The sequence below is a fragment of the Ceratotherium simum genome, chromosome 2 (assembly GCF_057802395.1).
Source record: "Ceratotherium simum simum isolate JZ-2026a chromosome 2, ASM5780239v1, whole genome shotgun sequence".
In the NCBI taxonomy this organism is placed as follows: domain Eukaryota; kingdom Metazoa; phylum Chordata; class Mammalia; order Perissodactyla; family Rhinocerotidae; genus Ceratotherium; species Ceratotherium simum.
This window is the reverse complement of record NC_141901.1, coordinates 40,056,745-40,077,734: the sequence shown is the minus strand read 5'-3', so window position 1 is coordinate 40,077,734 and position 20,990 is coordinate 40,056,745. Positions and strand designations below refer to the sequence as shown.

The 20,990-nt window shown below is 43.9% G+C and overlaps 1 protein-coding gene across 8 annotated transcripts in view; it reads right to left on the bottom strand.

Moving 5' to 3' along the window:
• ARHGEF11 (Rho guanine nucleotide exchange factor 11) overlaps positions 1-20,990 on the bottom strand; it is a 104,396-nt gene that overhangs the window by 43,313 nt on the left and 40,093 nt on the right. For 6 of the 8 annotated variants that reach the window (XM_087441423.1, XM_087441384.1, XM_087441395.1 and 3 more), the window contains exons 2-5: positions 5,602-5,690; positions 4,548-4,646; positions 1,029-1,078; positions 193-250 (exon numbers count right to left, since the gene is read on the bottom strand). In XM_087441423.1, coding sequence (XP_087297549.1) covers positions 193-250; positions 1,029-1,078; positions 4,548-4,646; positions 5,602-5,690 — 296 coding nt within the window. Of the gene's footprint in view, positions 1-192; positions 251-1,028; positions 1,079-4,547; positions 4,647-5,601; positions 5,695-20,990 lie in introns of those variants that run through there. The other 2 variants (XM_087441416.1, XM_087441430.1) reach the window with 1 other exon arrangement.

The following is a 20,990-nucleotide window of genomic DNA, read 5'->3' as shown; positions in this document are numbered from 1 at the left end:
CCACTTGAAATGATAATAGGGAATTGTGGCAGTCTAAGTGGATCATTCCACGTCAAGAGTAAAGATGTAAGTTTGGCTGCCTCCCACATCTACAAAGGAAGATCTCCTGGGTCAACAGGCCTACTCTTTCCCCCTCCCTCCCAGCCCAACTGCTCCCCTACTTTCTTTTGTTGTCAGCTGTCTCCTACTCACATTTGATAAGCTTCACCACCTCCAGGTGTGAGCTGTTGGTCACCATGGTGCCATTCACCTGTTAGGGGGACAAATGATACTGAGTAACGGTGATGGAAACCTAGGGGATCCTTCTACAAGTTCAAAATGCCACTCCTTTAGGAAGCCATTTTCCAATGCCCTTTAGCCAGCTCTGGTCACTTGTTTACTCAAATTTACATTACGAATTTCTTCCTGTTCACATCTGCCATGTGTGCAGCTCCATTCATTTGATTGTTCATTCATTCAGTATCCATTCATTTATTAATTTATTCATTTATTAATGAATTTATTTATTTTTGGTATATACTTTTTCAACCAATAGCCTGTATACATGTCAACTGACCCAGTGTGTTTCCTCCTCACTAGAGGACTGAGTTTCCTCATCTAGGGTTTTCTTAATGTTTCTAGGACTCTGTACTATACAAGAAGGTACTGAATGAACCGGGCAGATTAGAGTAGCTTAGAACTGGAAAGGACCTCAAGTCAGCATTGTATGGAGGATAAAATATCAACCTGAGAATCCAAAGGCATTGGATCCTTCACTAGTCTCAATCTCTCCCTCTTAATCTTCTTTTTGTCACTTGTGAAATGGGAATAATAAAACTAGTTACAGAAGCTTGGTTAGCATCAAGAACCCAGCTATCTTAGTCCCCACTCTCTGTCACATTATACCACTCTGCTCACTCTCATGGTACCACCCCCTAACTCAGTGGCTGGCTGACAGCTGGTATCAAAATGGAAGTGTGCAGGATGGGCCAAGGCCACAAGTGACCCTGCACATCCTCCTCTGGGGGCAGAGAGGGAAGGTCACTCACTTTGATGATCCGGTCGCCCTCTTTCACACCGGCTTTCATGGCTGCACCTCCTGTAAGGAGAAGGCCTGGTCAGCAGAGCCCAACAACCTTTCCCAGGGGTCACTGAATCTACACCCAAGTCCCTTTCAGATCACCTCCTCTCCAAAATTTCCTCTCACCTCTCTGTGTTAAGTACTTCAAATGCTGGGCGTACATCCTATTCTGCTCCAGTGACACAACTACCTTTAAGCTAGAGTGGACTATATAAAGTCACATTTCTTGCTCCTTCCTCCATCTAGCTCAGATGCCAGACTTCTGACAGCCAGGCCAAGGCGGGAGAGAGGCAGGGCCAGGCTCCAGGAAGAGTGTGTGTGCTTTATTTGAAACTGTCTACATGTGTTTCAAGGTCAAATAAGGGTTATTTCTTATCATCCAGTGGGAAGAATGAGTTTACTGTATAAATATAATTAAGTAATAACACTTATTAGGAGGACTATGGAGAAAAGGATTAAAACAAGAGTTTTCATGGGGCCGGCCCCATGGCTTAGCAGTTAAGTGCACGTGCTCTGCTACTGGCGGCCCGCGTTCGGATCCCAGGCGTGCACCAATGCACCGCTTCTCGGGCCATGCTGATGCTGCGTCCCACATACAGCAACTAGAAAGATGTGCAACTATGACATACAACTATCTACTGGGGCTTTGGGGAAAAAAAAAGGAGGAAGATTGGCAATAGATGTTAGCTCAGAGCTGGTCTTCCTCAGCAAAAAAACCAGAATTAGCATGGATGTTAGCTCAGGGCTGATCTTCCTCACAAAAAAAAAAAAACAAGAGTTTTCAAATTGTGGTTCATAAGCCCTGAGAGAGAACGTTCATAAAGATATTCTGGGGGCCGGCCCGGTGGTGCAAGTGGTTAACTGTGCGCGCTCCACTGCGGTGGCCCAGGGTTCGCTGGTTCGGATCCCGGGCGCGCACTGACACGCCGCTTGTCAAGCCATGCTGTGGCGGCGTCCCATATAAAGTAGAGGAAGATGGGCATGGATGTCAGCCCAGGGCCAGTCTTCCTCAGCAAAAAAGAGGAGGATTGGCATTGGATGTTAGCTCACGGCTGGTCCTCCTCACAAAAAAAAAAAAAAAAAAAAAGATATTCTGAGGGTTCATATCATTAAAAATGATAATGAGAACTGTTTTATTTTCTGTTAAAAAATTGTTTTAGACTATTTACAGTTTCTCCCTTTGAAATGGATCAGATTAAGAGCCTCTGATTGAGACTGACTGAGAGGAGCTCTGAACGTGCTTGCAACTTTTTCAGGTTATCACTCAATTGGAGGCTGCCGTAGTTTTAAATGACTTAAAGTCCTAGTTTAAGTTATACTCAGGAAGCATAAGAAACACTAAAGCTGAAACAAGTTAATGAGAAGCATAAAAATTATGGTTTTTGTAAATTTGCCCCAAGATGTTCATTAAATCTGTAAGTTGTATTCATCTGATCAAAACAAAACTCCTACAAAGCACATCTAGATGTTTCTAGTCTAAAAAGAGAAATCACAGTGATGCCTACATTCCAATTTGGCTTTTCAATACTGGGACTCAAGACAACCCTCATGTGAAGTCTGCTATTTATGGAAGAGTACTTGCAAAGCTCTCTCTTCTGCTTGTCATCTAGAAACTAAAGGTGGAGAGAAAAGAGCAATCTTGCCCGAATGTGTGAAACACACGAGGTGACTTCTAATAACTTAGTGATTAAAAAAAAAAATTTAAACTCTTCAGAGGAAAGGGACTAGAGCAGGAGTTCTCAGACTTTAGTAAGCAGAAGATTCACCAGGAGAATTTGTTAAAAAGCATATTCCTTGGCCCCCTTGTCAGAAAGTGATTCAGCAGTTCTGAGGTTGGGTCCAGGAATGTGGATTTCAATCATCCTAGGGCCTAGGTGATTCAGATGCAGGCAGAGCACAGACTATACTTTGAGAAACAGTGAACTAGAGAAACTAATATCTGGAAAGACAATAACAACTGCTTTGTTACTCTTGCAATTTCCATGCCAATCCAAATGAAGGCTCTTCCTCTCTCCTCCCCAAAATACACATACATACACATATTTTCCAAAACTCATATTTTACTGCAAGCTGTCTTTTTGTTCTTTCCTCTCTGGGTCTGACTCTACTTAGGCCTAAGCAGAGGAAAAACTGAAAGAGTGCTGAACTCACACTTCCCCAAAGGGGATCCCCACACTTTCTGTATCAAACAGAACACAGGGGCAAAGTACAAGCTATTGCCTGTCCCACTAGCTCTGTCCCACGCTCGTCCAGGAACCCTGAGAGCATAAGGGAAGCAAAGAATGAAAGTATCTTTTCAGAGCCCTACCCGAGAATATGCAAAACAAACTCCTCACTGATAAAAGTTAACTCTCAAACATAAGAAGCTATAATTATTCATATCCTTACATGATCCATAGACCTCATTTTGGTCATAAGTTTGACATTCTCTTTTCACCTTTCCTGTAAACAAAGCCCAAATCTTTCTCTAAAATTACTTAAAATCTATTTTCCTTCCCATTTTGCACCATTACTTAGTATGAAACGCGAGCCTGCTCTCTACCCTTTTCCTCGTCTTCTTCTTTGAGCCAAGCCTGGTGATTCTCCTCCATGTCACCAGGCCCAAGCCCACTCGCCACACTGGATTCACTCCTCTCAGGGATACTTGCTTTATCCTCCTGCTTTATACTTTATGTTCCCAGCTCCTTCCTGTCTTCTTCAGCTTGGGTCACTTAACAACAATGATTTTGCCACCTGGTATATGATAGTGCTTTGAAATATTTGAAGATCTTTTATACATAATTGGTTACTTGATTGATTTGCTTACAATACCCTCCCACTCTTTACTCCCTTCCTACCAAATTCCTATCCTGCCAACGTGTTTTTCATTTCCATCTTTCAAACTACTCCTGAAATTCTATTCCTTCTAAGAAGGCTTCTCAAACTGATTAGAAGGGAAATGACTATGCCTCGAACCACAAACTACCCAAACACAAATTCCCTCCCACATACCGTCCAACACACATCGTTTATCTTTCGGTAATTTATTATTTAATGTTAATTGTATCCGCAAATAAATCTGGACCAGTCTGCCTGTCTTAACTGTAACCCACTCAGAATAGTGACCGTCTGTGCACTGAGCGAGGTAACATGAAGATAAGTATGAAGAAAGCAGGTCTTGGATTCCTCCATGGGATCATCTGACCTAGCATGAGGGGCTCCCTTGGAGGGCAATCAGGCATTTTGGCTGATGACCTGAGGGCTCTTCTGCTGTTTTTATACTTCCCAACAGGGAAGCAAGCATGAAGTGGGATCCCTAGAAATTGTGCCTAGTGGCCTAGCCTTGTGGAGACTTCCCCAGATGCCCGGGGGAATCAGTTCTAGAGTAATTCATTCATGCCCCCCAGGCCTCCAGAAAATGCACGTTCTCCAAGTCACGCAGCACTGTCATATACACGGCTGCTTTGTAAGAACTGTCCACTGCAGGCAGGAGGGATGCACCACTCACCGGGCCGCACAGACTGCACCAGCACAACACGATCCCCGCTGACAGTGAAGCCAAAGCCATGCTGGTCCTTTTGGATGATGACACAGCGTTGAACAAGACCTGGTGAGAGGTAAGAAGGAGAAAGAAGGGGGTTAGGTAGGCACTGTCACTAGAAGGTTAGTGCCTACAAGCCAAGAGCAACCCAGGAAAGCCCCAGTGTGTTTCTTCCTCCAGAAAGCCCTTCCAGACTAACCAGATTCCCCACACTTACCCTGTCCACACACTATCACAAAGACATGCCTCCCTGTTGATCAACAAAAACTTGTAACTACTTTGCATCCAACGACCCTCCTCTGAAGTGCTGAGACGTGTGTCTCTCCTGCATGTCTGTTTCTTCAGGTTTGTCTGCGTGAGACAGGCCAAACAAGGGGCGGGGCCAAGATCAGGCTGAAGGCTAACATTACAAACAAGCAGCCCCAGGATTGAGCCCTAGAGAGACTGGAAGTTTTCTGTCAAATTACGTCCAATGACTACAGCAGACGGGACACCAATGCTTGTTGACTCTGCAGAGCCGGATAACTCATGTGGGTGAGTCAGGGCTGGCCCCTTGCCAAATCCAGGGAAGGTTAAATGACAAGAGAGATCCCTCTTCTTCATGTGCACATCCATCACAGAAGGTAGAAAAAAACAGAGAGGCTATGACTCCCAACTGTCCCCTCCCTGTGGGTGTGTACCAGACATCATGTGTGTGTGCAGACAGGCGTGACTGCTGCCTGTAATGGATAAAGCCTGAGTTCTAGAGATCAAACCCACTGGTTTCAGTGCACTTGGGCAAGTTTCTTAACCCCCAAGTGCCTCAGCTTCCTCATCTATAAAATAGGGATAATAAAGTCTACTTTCTACACTTGATATAAGGACTAAATGAGGCATTTTATGTAAAACATGTAACACAATGCCTAGCACACATAATGAGCTCAATATAAAGGCTAAGTTGTTTTACATCTGGGGTATACAGATCTCTGTCTATGGGTGTACACCTCTGCGTCTATGTGTTAATGCCCCAAGAAGAGGCTACCTGTGGTCTCAGAGGTGTCAGAGGATTGGCGGTGGTGGGAAGGGGACTTTCGTTCAGGCGCCGAATCTCCCAAAGACAGGCTACTTAACCTGGAGAAGGAGGAAGAAAAGCACATTAATGAGCTGAGCAGGCAGGGAGGGGCCAGCCTTATAGTGGAAGGAAGCTCTGTCAAAAGGGGCCGAGTCTTGGGTAACGAGAGACCAACCCTCTTACCCTGTAACCCATTTAATCTAGTGGGAGATTAGCCATGTCTACACCACTGGCAATACCACCTCTCTGGAATCCTAGGCTGGCAGGGCAAGCATGATCTCTTTAATACCCAGTAAGGTGTGAAGGGAAATAGCCCTTCCTGGAGCCAGGAGACAAAGAGACAACAGCAAGAACGGGATGTGCACAAATATACATGCTCGTTGGGTCTTACCAGGCTGCAATGGGGCTGATGGAACAGAACGGAGCAGCAGAGAAAATGAATGCAAGAAAAGACAGGAAAAAACAAACAGCTAGTTAGTTTTAGGCAATGATTTGCAAAGGAAGGGGAGACTGGAGGGCAAGGACGCAGTGGGTCAAAAACATACAGAGGACTGCATGAACACAGAAGACGACTACAGTGGTTGTAGCAGAAAAGTTTCCCCAACTTGAGCTTCATCTCTTTGTCCCTTTCCAAAACAGCGTCTGGGAGGGTAACCGAGCATTTGGTACTAACCTGTTAGGTAACTGGCAACTTGTACACTTTTCTAGAAAGAAGGGGTACAGTAATGGCCCAAACCTCTGAAAATTCCATTTATCTTGTGGGTACCACAGGGGAACAGGAATCTGGTCTGTTTGGCGGCAGTATTCAAACCTCATATTCAGCCCCATTCCTACAGCCAGCCTGAGGCCCTTTGCTTAGAAACTGCTAAGACTCTAAAACCTTAAGGTACCACAGATGACCAAACCAGATTTATTGCTTGATCTTCTCTTTAACAGGACCCCTGCAGGAGCAGGAGAAGCTCAAATCATTGCTATGCTTCTCTTTTCTAGAAAAGTGTATGAGTGGCCAGTTCCCAATCAATAGTTGCTGCCCCCTCCAAGGGGATTCTCCGATTCATGTGTATAGCAAATGACTATGTAGAAGGTTACTCATGGAAGCACTGTTTGCAGTGGCAAAACACTGGGAATAATCTAAATGTTCACAGTGGGTAACTGATTAAATAGATTGCAGTATATCGATATAATGATACAGTATTCAGCCATATAAAAGAATGATGCAGCTCTTTATATACCATAAAGAACGGTCTCTAAGACATGTTGTTGAGTGAAAAATGCAAGATGCAGAATTATGTGGATAGGAAAAAAGTGGGTAAAGACAGGAGAAGAAAATTATTTGTTTATATATGTTTGTATCTTTGTTTACATAGGCATAAAAGAACTCTGGAAAGGGTACAAAAGAAACATACACCACTGGTTGCCTCTGAGGAAGGAAACGGGTGGGGCACAGGGATGGAGTTGTAAACTTTTCATATATTCTCGTTTGTACCCTTTAAATTCTGAATCATGTGAAGGTGTTATCTATTCAAATAATGAATACAATACAAATAAATAACTTTCAAACTTAAAATAGGGGGTCTTCTTACCCCTTCACCCTGGCACCCCTCTTACCTGGACAGGTGAGACTGCTTTTTACTGGCTGATCTTTGGATCAGAGAGAGAGGACATCAAGGAAGAAGAGAGCGTGGGGCCCAGGAGAGAGCGACGCAGGAAAGGAGGAAGAAAGAGAAAGAAAAACAAAACAAGACATAAACCAGACAATACACTGGAGATGGTTGGTTCAAGAGAAAAACCGCAATCAAGGTAAGAAGGACCCACCGGTGGAAACTGGCCACAATGCAGTAAAGTCATCTTACTAAAATGCAAATTTACTCGTGTCATTTTGCTGCTTAAAAACTTAGAACTCTCCCACTGTCCTGTCTTCAAGCTAGGCTGTCAGCCATGGCTTCGAACAGGAAGTACTTGCCTACTGCCGGTCAGCGCCCCCTCCACTATCTTCCACAGCTCCCAGTCCCTATCTTTATTGCAGCATGAACTCCCACGTGGAACTGCCTGGTCACTGGTCTGTAGGGGCCGTGACGGCAGGGCGGGCTTGTTGATCACTGTCCCTGGTGCCTGACACCGTGAGTGCTCCACCCTATTCTTGGTCCCTGCTCCTCATTGTCCTCCCTTCACTCGCTGTGGTTTCTGGCTCCTGTCTTTGCCCATACTGTTCCTTCTTCCTAGATGCTCTTCCTACTCTACTCCCCATTACTGCATCTATAAGCAAGAGAGAAGGGAAACTTCCAGAAGCCATAGCTTCTGGCTTTCTTCAAATTACCCTATTCCATCATTCCCTGTCCACCCTCCACCTCCTCACCCAAGGTGAAGATTCAGCTGAGTTCTCATTTAATAAATGTTCTAGAATCTATGGATGATAACTAAACTTGCTGTGGTAATCATTTTGCAATATATGTATGTCAAGTCATTATGCCTTATACCTTAAACTCATACAGGGCTATATGTCAATTATATCAATAAAACTGAAAAAAAAGTTCCAGAATCTAGACCTCTGCTATCTAATACAATAGCCATTAGCCACATGTAGCAATTTAAATTTTAAATGAAATTTAAAATTCAGTTTCTCAGTTGTACTAGTCACATTTCAAGTGCTTAATAGCTACATATGGCTAGTGGCTACCATACTGGGCAGTGCAGAATAGACATTTCCATCACTGTGGGAAGTTTTATTGGACAGTGCTGCTCTAGACACTATGCCACTAGGGGATACAAAACCGAATGAGACATGGTCACTTGCAGGTAACGGATGAGGTCAATACACAGAACTTGAGTACAAACACTGAGTGGCAACAGCTCTGCCCCTGCCCCCCATCCGAGAGGGATTCTCAGAATGGACGTTTAAAGGTCTTTCATTCCAGCTGCTCATCTGCTGTCTTCAGTCGGATTCACACCACCTCACCACCAGGTTACCCAGGGTGGGCTTGAACTCCTGCTCCTCACTACACCTCAGGAGAAAGCCCATTTTATCTTGGGGCAGCTCGGGTTCCTCCTTGCCTCGTTCTGCTTGACCCTGCAGGAAACTGGCTTCCTATGCCCATATTAAAGCCTAGAAAAAATGGTCTGGTAACACTTAACCTGGTTTTTGAACGTGGTAACTCTTAACCTGGTTTGTTTTGCATTTGAGTTGGGTTGTGAGCTGTTCCATATGACGGAAGCCACATGAGGCCAAGGTCCCTGTACCTGGCTGTAGAGGACTGTTAAGAGTATGGACAAGGATCATTTCAGTAGCCGTCGAAAGCTCCTCTAAAAAAAAAAAAATCACAGGCCAGAGCAGGTACAGTGGAGGACAAGGGGATTGCAATAGATGCAATAATTTTTTTCTCCTTAAGAGCTTAAAGGAGGAAAAGAAGAAATGCCTAGAGCAGCAGATCTGGTGGATGGAAACAATGGACGGGCTATTGAGCCAGCTGGGCTTTGAGTCTGAGCAGAGATTTGGGAGGAAGACCATGGAAGATTAAAATCTGAGAGACAAGGGAAGAAGGAAAGGAGGGAAGGAGGTAGTTTGACATGAAACAGGGGTTGCCAGAAAAAAAAAGAATTAATGGTGGGATCTCCCTCTTCCTGATGACATTCCCATCAAAATTTGGCAGAAGAGATCAGATTCCCATCAGCCCAAACCTGCTGGTATGGAGAAGGCCCAAGAGAGCAGAGAATTTCCCAAATTCGTGGCTCACTAAATGGTACCAGTGAGACAGATTTTCTGATCCAACTTCTCAGTAACCCTTCATAGACATCCAGTCAGTTATGGAGACTGGAAAGTTCTTTTATGTTTTTCCAGAGTTGCTCCTTCCTTTACGTCATCACTGATATCCATCACTCAAAGCCACATGTCCATTGCCTCAGGTCTGGATGACTGAAAAAGACCTCTTGTTTTCACTCTCCAGTCCATCCAGCCCTCCTCTACAACAGACTACCTTTCCCCAAACACTATCTTCTTTGGGTCTCCCTGATCAAGAACCTATGATTTTCCTCCTTACCATCTAGATGATCAGATGTGCGTGCAATCACCTGGTATTAAAGGTCTTTCATCAAGTGGATCCAAATACCTTTTCAAGTTCACTCATTACTCGTCTACTTTTTCCTACCTTGACTGGACCCGAAAACATGCTCATTCTCACCTCTGCCTTAGGATGGCCTCCATCCCTTCTCCTCTCTATCCCTCTCTTACTCCTTTTTCTTTTTTTTTTTTATAGTTTTATTTATTTATTTTTTCCCCCAAAGCCCCAGTAGATAGTTGTATGTCATAGCTGCACATCCTTCTAGTTGCTGTATGTGGGACGCGGCCTCAGCATGGCCGGAGAAGCGGTGCATCGGTGCGCGCCCGGGGTTCTGAACCCGGGCCGCCAGCAGTGGAGCGCGTGCACTTAACCACTAAGCCACAGGGCCGGCCTCTCTTACTCCTTTTTCAAGGCTCTGGTTAACAGCATCGACTCCACAAGGCTTTCCCTGGCCACTGCAGCCCACATTTCTTTTATCTCAACATTTTATTTTGAGAAATTTCAAACATTAAAGTTAAAGGAGCAGCATGATGAATACCTGTATACCCTTCATCTAGATTCATCAATTAACATTTGTCACATTTGTTGTATCTTTCTATGGTTATACATTTCTTCCCTTTTAAAAGTTTCAGACGTCATGACACTTTACCCCTAAATACTTCAGCATATATCCCCAAGACCCTTGGAATTCTCCTATGTAACCACAATGCCATCAGCACACCCAGGGAGTTTAACTTTGATACAATAATATTATCTAATATATAGTCCATATTCAAATTTCCTCAATTGTTTTACTAATCTTCTATATAGCTGTTTCCCAACTGCCTCAATCTAGGATCTAATCATAGATCTCGCATTGCACTTATTCATGTCTCTTTTAGACTCATTTAATCTAGACACTCCCTTCTACCCCCACCTCCCTTTTTCTCAGTCTCTCCTAACAGTGACATGTTGAAGTGTTCAGGCCAGTCGTCTTATTGAAAGGCCTGCAATGGATTTGTCTGTCTCCTCATGATTAGATTCAGAGTAAACATTTTAAAAGAATATTATATAAGTGACGTTGTATAGCTTGCTCATTTCCAGCGATGCTAGGTTTGATTACTTAGGTACGGTGGTGCTCCTGAGATTCCTCAATGGGAAAAGTATATTTTCCCATTTGAACTAATGGGAAATCTGTGGGGTGATATTTTGAGACCATATGAATATCCTGTTCTCCAACAATCTCTCACCCAACAGTTTTACTATCCATTGATGATCCTTGCCTAAACCACTTATTGCACTGGTGGTCGCAAAATGGCAATTTGCTAATTCTACCATTCCTTCTACATCTATTCGCAGGTTGTCTTTTGTAAAGATGGTCATCTTATCTCTTTTCTGGAGTAGTGCTATGAACTCATGAATATTTTCCCCCAATGCAACTCATTATAGTCCATTATCATCATCACTTTTTTTTTTTTAATGTTAAAGTTGTCCCAGTTTGGCTGGTGGAAGCTTCTACAAGCCAGCTCCTGTGTCCTTTTAAAGTGTTACCATCTGCCTTTGAGTGCATCCTTGCTTTTTGGCACAAAAAGACACTCTAGGCTCACCTTGTACTTTCCCTATGCCAGATCTGGAATCAAACATTTCTCTAAGGAGCCCTGGTTCCTTTTAGTAGGAAATGTATTTAGAAACAAGATCTGCTAGGTGCTAGGTGCTCACTGCTACTGAGCTGTCTAGGCCCTTTCAATGGACAGAGCTAGGAAATATTTATTAAGAAATTGTGAGTTCACACGAAATCTCCAGTTTGACTCCAACACTAAAGGGTTCTTCCTCATCTTCCCCAATTCCATATTTTATCTTCCTTTCCCCATAGTGAGAACCCTGTTTCCAAACAATAGCAATATATTGACTCATTTGCTCTATTCTATAATACATACAAGACAGTTTCCGGAGTTACTACACCTATTAACAATGGCAACAACAAACTTACTAAGTAAAGTTCAGGGTTTCTTTGCAATTCTTTTTGTCCTTAGACTATATCCCACTAAAGATATACAGTCAGTACTGTGTGTGCAAGTTACTTACGATTAATTCTTTTTTATGTTATCAATTTGAAATGCATTTAGGTTTCTTTTTATAATTATACTTAATTTTAGGGTTTGCTTTTTCAGCCTTATTTAATTAATTTATTTTTTGAATTTGTTAAACATTTACACAGTTGGAAACTCAAAATGAAATTTTAAAAGCATATTCAGAAGTGTCCCTATCTCTTCCATGCCACTCCTCCCCAAGTAACCATTTTCATTCATTTTTGGTTTCCTTTCTGTGTTTCTTCTTGTAATACTAAGCAAATACATATAAATATTCTTATTTTCCTTTCTTGCTTACACAACAGGTAGTATCCTACACCTTTTACACTTTGCTTTTTTCATCTAATATACCCTCAAAGTAATTCCATATTAGTTCAAAGAAATCTTCCATTTCCTCATCCTTTTCTTTACAATGTGGCCCACATTCTGACACAAATGTTCCTCCCTCCTACGCTGCTCCCCATCATCTGGTGTGTCAGTCCTGCCTCTCTGCTGGAGGGCAGAGGTTACAGGGTGTACCCCCCCCTCCACCGCCGTGTGCTCTTGAGCAGCAGCAGGCACAGAACAGGCACTCTGCAAATACGTGTCGAAAACACTCTCCTTGCTCTCACCCAGAGGGGTGTGATAAAGCAAGGAAATGTCCGAGACCTTCCAGACAGCAAAGTTGAAAACTGGTAACCAGCCCACATATCCCTTCTGTTGGCCCATGGTGTGTTTGTGTAAGTATGTTTAAAAAATTAGTTATTAAAATTTGAAAATCAGGCAATTTCATACTAAAAAATACAGGTTTCTGGTTTCTCTTGAAAGGGCAGAAGTTCTGGCACCACTGGGCTTAGTCTCATGTGGTGACAAATCAGCGTAAGCTGGGTGGAATCAGTGCCCTCAATGGGAGGTTCCTGGTCTCTTCATCCTTACCCCCACCCCCCACAATGTGTACATGAGGAAAAGGCCTAGAACATCCCTGTTCTGTGATAATATTATTAAGTTCTTACTACCCACCAGGGATCATGCCAAGCATCTGACATACATCATCTCATTTCATCATCACAAGAGCCAGGTGAGGAAGGCAGTACATCTCCATTCTCAGATGAGTGAACAGAGAGGTGAAGTAAGTGGAGGTAAGATGTGCATTAAGTCAGTCTGACTTGAACGTCTGTGCTTCTAAACAAAAAGTGACATGACCTGTGGCCATATGTAGATCTAACTGGTCTTTATTGGACCTTCTCTATTTTAACACACATACATCACATACATGCACATGCATACAATACATATACACATATAATATATACATCTCACATGTGCACACGATATATATCTATATCTCGTGTGTACATATGTCACATATATAATGCACATGTTATATACGTATATAAAGATATATAACACATATGAAAGACAGATAGATAGAGACAAAAAAGCACACTCTGCATAGGCTGACCTAGGTCTCTTGAGTCTGGGGCAAAGTAATATTCCTGAGCCCCTCCCCAAAGCCAGAAGCAGCAGTAAACCAGGAAAGAGCTAACCTGTCAGGATCTTGGTTCTAGATAAAGTCCACGCTCACTGAACTCTGACCTTGTCTTACTGTCTGGTTTCCCTTATCTACCAGGGTGGAGCTTTAAGCAGCCTCCTAGCACCCTAACTTTCCAAAGATTCTGCCTCCGGGTAGAATTATCCCTATTGTCTGAGGATGGCCAATATAGCCTCCTAAGCCTGCACATCCCTACAGGAAAAGAGGCCTGCTTGCAGACAATTCCTGCTGATAGAATATGAAACAAATGCTTCCTAAGTGCTTATATAATTGAAGACATTTAGGAAAAAAAGGGTACAGATCAAACAAAAGCAGCAGTTTCAGCCAGAACCAGAGTGCAAAGTGAACACCTCAGATGGTGTAGAAAAGAGTTGGGTTTGGAAATCAGGGAGATTTAGGTGCTAATCCCAGTTCTATCTCTAACTCACGGTGGGGCCTTTGGCCCCACCGGCAACTTGATTTCTACATCTGCAAAACTAGGGGGCAAACAGAGTGAAAATCTCTGGCAATGTAGTCAGAAAAGGCTCACATCTCAATTGGACCATTCACTATCTGTAGAGCAGCATATGAATCATTTGAGGCTCCAACCCTTGGGATCCAATTCAGCAGGTCTGTGGTACGGAATCTATTTTTATTTTAACAAGCAGCCCAAGTGATTCCTTGTTCAGAGGACCATAACTTTGAGGAACTCTCAAAACAAGTCCCTTAACTTCTGAGTCTATCATCAGTTTTCCCTATTAGACCTTAAACTCCTTGAGAACAAGGACGGTGTCTTATCCATCCTTGTATCACCAGCCAAGTTCCAGGACAGTGCCTGGTGCAGGGTGGGCGCCCACTCCAAAAAGTGTTTCCTGAAGGAACATACACGTCTCTCCTTTCTTTCAGAGCTGATGTGAGGATCAAAGAGGCAATATTTGTTAAGTTCTTTGAAAGTATAAAGTCCTATGCAATTGGCTTTATTGTGTTTTCTGACATCTTTTCCAGGTCCACTCTGGGTGACCTATGCTCAGCATGTGTTAGAGGTGAGGTGAAATCAATGAGTGGTTGAACCATCAATGGAAAAGTGGGGATGACTCCTGATATGTTCTAATTCCGGGCAGGACAGGGCCAGGAAAGCTCTCCTTTCTACTTCCATGAAGGTCTCTTAGAGAACAAGAGATTTTAGGACTTGTTTGACCATCAGAGCAGACAACTTGGCAGACAGGTATGTGTGGAGGAGGGAGGCAGAGTACTGGTATGTTGAGAGGGTTGGCTGGCTTGGTTCAACATCTAATACTTAGCATACAGACCATGTGGTATGGTTAGGAAAGCACAGCTTTAGCAGTAAAATAGGGCTCAAGCCTCCTCAAGCCTGAGCTCAGCCTCCTCCTGGCTATGGAGTCTTAGGCAAGTCACTCGACCACTCCAAGCCTCAATTTCTCAATAACAAATGTGGATAATATCACTTTCCCCAAAGGGTGATGGGGAGGACCAAATCACCTTCACTAATAACTCAAAGCTAAAATGTTCAAACTGAAATCAACGTCCCCAGCCCAAGACGAGTCCTGCTCCTGAGCAAGTGTTTCCTCCTCAGGAAGCAGTGCCATGCAGTTGCTCACGCAGGAAATCTGAGAGTTATCTTTGACATCTCCCTCAAATCTAATCAACTGCCAAGACCTACTGCTATTCTGGAGTCCTACTTCTGCCCCACCCCGTCACAGGCTGGTATAAGACACCTATCATCTCTCACCTGGAACCGGTCCCCTCCTATCTACTCCAGCTTCCACTCCTCTATAATCTATCCATTCTCTACATGCAGTCAGAGTGATCTCTTAAAAAGATAAATTAGAATATACATCATTCACTGTCCTTCTATAAAGTCCTGAATCCTTAATATGACCTAGCAGGTCCTCTGTGAGGTCCTCATGCTTACTTACTCTCAAGCCTCATCTCTTGTCACTCCTCCTCCTTGCTCACTACATCTCAATATTTCAACCCCAGGGGGCTTCTCTCCTACCTTGGCCAGGCCAACTCATACTCAGTCTTCACGGTTCATCGTAAATGCCTCTTCCTCAGTGAAGCCTTCTCTGACACCCACTAAGCTGGATCTCCTCTGAAATTTTCCTTTGTAGTGCCTAACTCAACAGTAACTAATTATTTGGGTGCGTTTTTTGATTGTTTAATGTCTACTTTCCCCATTTAATAAGTTTCATTGTCTCTGGTTCTCTGGGGCACACAGCGGCTCCAGAACACAGTACACAGTAGATATTCAATAAATATGTGCTGAAAGATGAAATCAGATAATATATGCAAAGAACTTTGCAGATATCAAAATATCAGAAGCACACCCTTATCTTCAAGATAAAGAGTTCTGAGTGACCTCCACAATGCATATAAATTAGGATCAAATTCACAATCTCATAGTTTTAACAAAGACTAAATAAAGTAGGAAGGTGTTAGCCTCTCCACGGACTTACAGCAGGGAGCGACATCAACCTGGCTCTAAGAACTGGTTAAGCCCCTAACGTCTTCAATCTTCCAGGTGTCCAGAATTCAATTCTGTACACAAGGCAGTGAAGCATCCGCTAAAGAAGAAAATGCATATTAAAGTGTATTGGTAACTACCAAGGGGATTTGGGGAGGGGATGGCCAAAAAAGGAATCAGAGAAGAGGTCACTTTATTTAACCAGAGCCAGGGAGGAAGGGCAGAATTCGATGGGAAGCTTTGCTGGGAAGGACATTCTCGGGGAAGGACACAGCGTAATTAGAGGCACAGAAGGAGGCAGAGGACACCGCAACTCTGGTGAGGCTGTCCGCGCAACACAGCAGAGAAAAGAGGGAAGGGCCAGAGGAGAGGAATAAACAAGATAAAACTGAAAAGATGCGGGTTCCCATCCTGTTCTGCCACTTACTAGCTGGTGGATCTTAGGAAACTCGCAGACTCGCTGAGTCTCAGTGTCTCCACCTGAGAATGTGGGTAATTCACCTGCCCTGCTCCACCTATCTCACAGAGCTCCTGTGAGGATTAAACGAGATAAGGAATGTCAAAAGGCTTTGGAAACACCGAAACAACACACCGGTGTTAGGAGGTATGATGACAGAAGGAAAAGGCTAGGGCAACTTACGGATTTTATTCTTTACAGAGGGGAGATGTTGAAGGCATTCTCAAAGGAGTAATAGGATCAAATTTAGCCTTTAAAAAGACAGGTCTGGGCCAGCCCCAGTGGCCTACTGGTTAAGTTCGGTGTGCTCCACTTCAGCGGCCCGCGGTTCAGTTCCCGGGTGCGGACCTACACCACTTGTCTGTTAGTGGTGATGATGTGGTGGCGGCTCACATACAAAAAGAGGAAGATTGGCAGTGAATGTTAGCTCAGAGCGAATCTTCCTCAGCAAAAAAAAAAATAATAATAATAACAAAACTAAGACAGGTCTGACTGTAGTGACTCGAGTGGACTGGAGGAGGAAAGGCTGCAGGCCCTGAGACCCAGTTGGGGAGAGATGGTGCGCACCTGATCGAGAGCACTGCTGCCAGAATCAATCAGAAAGGGCAGGTGAGAGACAGACTGCTGAGAGTGGGCTGCTAGAGGAGGACATGAGGAGCACCTGCTAGTTCTGCACTGTCTCACAGGGGAGCCAGTGCCCCATGGAGTATAGAACACCTGAAATGGGGTTAGTTTAAATTGTGATACTATCAGTATAAAATATACACAAGACTTCAAAGACTTAAAACCAAAAAAAGGGAATGTAAAATAACAGTAACTTTTTTTACTGACTACTCATTGAAATAACAGTATTTTGAATATGAGTTAAATGAAATATATCATTAAAATTAATTTAACCTGTTTCTCTTTACTATTTTCAATGTGGCTACTAGAAGATTTTCAATTACACATGTGGCTTGCATTCTCTTTCTATTGAACAGTGCTGGTCAGCCTCCTTTGGCCACAGCTGTACCACATTCCACCTTCTGTCCCGTGGTGGAGCCTCCAGCCCTTCAGGCCAGTCAAAGGAAACTGGAAGCCTGTCCAGAGTTGCCCCTCCAATAACTTCTCTGTCTCCCACAGCACCTGGTACGTATTTCTACCAAAGCACTTCCCACATGGGTGCCAACCTTTCTCCCTTGTTCACTGGACTGGGAGCTCCTGAAGGGTGAGGCATGATAAGTTCATCTCTTATCCCCGGTGAGGATGAAGTGAGCCCTGCTCTGAGGGGCAGCCATCTTCAGCTCTTAGCAGAGGATAATTCGACTCGACTCTGGCTGTGCACCCTTCTCTTCACTTGGAACCCAACACCCCGCCAGCCTCCCAGGGTCTAGCAGCACAGGTATAGACTCACATCTAACTTATCTAACTTGTCACATATTCCTCAGAAAAAGTTCAATGCCTGGGCTCTGTCCAGGAATTCAAATTGATATTGAGGAGCAGCGTGGTCGAGTATGGAGTTAGATGGCATGGGTTTGCATCCTGGCTCTGTCTCTAACCATTTGTGTGACTTAGGGAAAATTATTTACTTTCTGTGAACACTAGTTTTCTCATCTACAAAACTGGAATACTAGCTGCCTATAGCTAAAACAGCCTTAAAACAGCAGGGTTGTTTTAAGAACCGGTGTAATGTAAGTGTACAGTATCTAGCACAAGGCCCGGCACACAGCAATGCTCGAAAAATGGCTGCTATCCTTGTTATAAGACCCTAAGTCAAACACGATTAGTAAGCTATTGCCAAAGCAATCATATCCTGCCGTGCGATGCAAAATAAGCAAATTCTGAGTTACCTAATATAGATGCAACCATCTCATTGCTCTCCTCTGAAGCAAATGACCTACTGCCGACTATTACGTTTAGTCCATATTTTTTTTTTTTTAAGATTTATTTATTTCCCACCCCCCCAAAGCCCCAGTAGATAGTTGTATGTCATAGCTGCACACCCTTCTAGTTGCTGTATGTGGGACGCGGCCTCAGCATGCCCGGAGAAGCGGTGCGTCGGTGCGCGCCGGGATCTGAACCTAGGCCGCCAGCAGCGGAGCGCGCGCACTTAACCGCTAAGCCACGGGGCCTGCCCACGTTTAGTCCATATTCATTTGCTTTTGTATAAGTATCCTCCATCAAACTATCACCTGTGATGAAAACAGTGTCTCAAGACAGCAAGAGGAGCCCAGGAGACCTGGTGCGCTCTGCTTGGTGCTAATGCTGCCATTCACTAGCTGTGTAACTGCATTGCAGGACGATCCAGGTGTGTGCGTGTGCGTGTGTGTGTGTGTCAGTCACATAGGAAGAGAAATCATTGAGGCCGCCACAGCAGCAGGGAGGGAGCACGCCAAGGTGGGGAGAGGGCAAAATTGACAGTCTAGACATCTGGGTTCTGGACCAACTCTGCCCCAATCTTTTTGTATAACCTTGAAAAAGGAGAAGAAAATTATATAGAATAAGCATCTAATATATTACAGGCTTTCATTTAATCCTCACAACAACCTGGTGAGGTAGACATTGTTATTTTCCTCAACAGATGAGGAAAACGAGACTCAGAGAAGTTAAATAAGCTGCCCAAGGACACACAGCTATTAAATGGCAGAGCCAGGACACGAACTCAAGTCTGCCTGACACCAAAGTCCAATCTTCCCCTCTCAGCACCTTGGCTTCATCATCCCTACAATCAAGGGGCTGGACCAGATTATCTCACGTCCTTTCTTGTTCTAACATTACATGATTCTTTGTCCCTCACAATTTTCCTTCAGCATATCAGCTCTTTGCACCCAGAGAGGGCTCAGGGAGAATACATTCCTTCAACTGGGAAAAAAACAGTAGACGCTCTCACCGACAATGATCTAGAAGCACTTCAGAGTCTGCATTGGTGATGTCCACAAGATGGCTAAGAATATTTTTATTCCAGTTTCCCGGTTTTAACAAAAGCAAAGGAATAAGGAGTTGCTGAGCCTGGAATTCACAAGAACGAATGAGCATCTGTCACAGAGCCCAAGACGTGGGAGGCTGGGATGGAAAAGGCCTCGATCTGTGGAATGAGGTTTCTTCCTTGCCTTTATCAAGCTCATTGTGTGACAGTGGACAAGCCACATAACACCTCTAAGTGTCAGCTTTCATGTTAATAAAATGGGAAGATCAAGCCTTGTACCCCTCACAGGGCTCTGTGATAACGAAATTATTTGTAACCCAAAATCCCTCTATAGGTATATCTTGTTTCACCTGGAGTTTTCCTGAATAGATAAGTAGATGTGTAAATCCTCCTGACTTTAAATACAAACTTTCAAAAGACTGGGTTTTCTTAAAGCAAGGCATACACTGCTTTATACTTTGTATAAACAGAATTGTTATTTGAGTCAGTTTTTGATTACTGGCACAATAAAGGAAAAATCATAAAACAACCCAGAATAACAGCCAATCCAAGAAGTCTTCATTTGCTTTACAAAAATTTGTTGTTTGGCTCAGAAGATTCACTTTTCTAATTTACTTTGTTAAGGTGGATTTTAAATTAGTTTCCCTTCTCTGAGTTCTTATCAAAATTGATAGGAAAGTACTGGGTGGCAGAGGAAAGTTAGTCTCCGATTTTAAAACTGCTGAGGTTCAACCATAAAATGAGTAACTCTTGGAGGTAACTGAGTTGACAGTAGAATGGCTGCTCTTCTTTGCAATCCCTTTCTCACCTCGGGGAGGTGGTACCCTTTCCTTCAGCTGAGGTAACTGCAGGAAGATGCAAATCTAGTCACAGCATCTAAGCTCCCAACCGCCATGGGGGGAGGGGATCCAGAGCGCCACAGGCTGAGTGTCCCTACCTCCACATTCTCAGCTAGTGACTTCAGGAAGCCCTACCAGAAGTAGAGACGAAAGAAGGGCAGTGGGGGAGGTTCTTCTCCAGCCTGCAACAGGCTCCCTAGAAATTCCTGTTCCATCCTTCTAAAAATTGCCTGGAAACTCCCTTCCTTCCGGAAGCTTTCCTCAATTAACTTTCTAATGATGACCACTCCTATTCTTTGCATCCTTCTAGGCCTTAAGCACTGGACTTGTGCTATAAGCACATATCCTTGCTTCTGTATTACTGTAAAAGGGAACTCAGACTGTGTTTTGTCTAATAAAAGACTTGTTCGGAAGGAGGGACTTGTTTTCTATTTTGTGTTTCTTCCGCATCCGCTCCTCTAGCCACCTGACCTGGGCCCCCCAAGAATAACCTGAACTCTACAAAGGATACTTTGCGGACATGGTTAGGAAGCGGACAGAAGGCCAACCAGAGAAAATTCAAGTCAACTTCCCTAGTCGTCAACCCTGTAGTTCTCATCGCAGTTTCATCACTACAGGAGCCACTTCGGACCTCTCTGACCCTTCTCCATCCCCTCATGTTGACGGATAGGACTGGGACTGCTGGACAAGCCATGTTATTAAAACAACTCCAAGCAACAAACTCAGACATATGCCCGCCTGATAGGAGGTAGACGGGCAGGCCACAGACCAAAAGAATGCTCCATCGGCCCTGCCTATCTGGGCACTTCTCAAGTCTGCGGATCTAGGTTACACACGGAAAGAGAGGCAACTAGCTGCTGCCTTCTTGGTTGGGGGAAATGCCAGGCCATTCTGTGGGAAGACAAGGGTTTTTAGAGCAGTGGCTCCTACCACTTCCAGCAAGTGCTGCTGTCTCTTATACCCTTTCTACTGAATTAAATCTTTCATATTGAGGGGGCTGCTCAACAGTGAATGGGATGTTAAGATAAAAATTACCGGT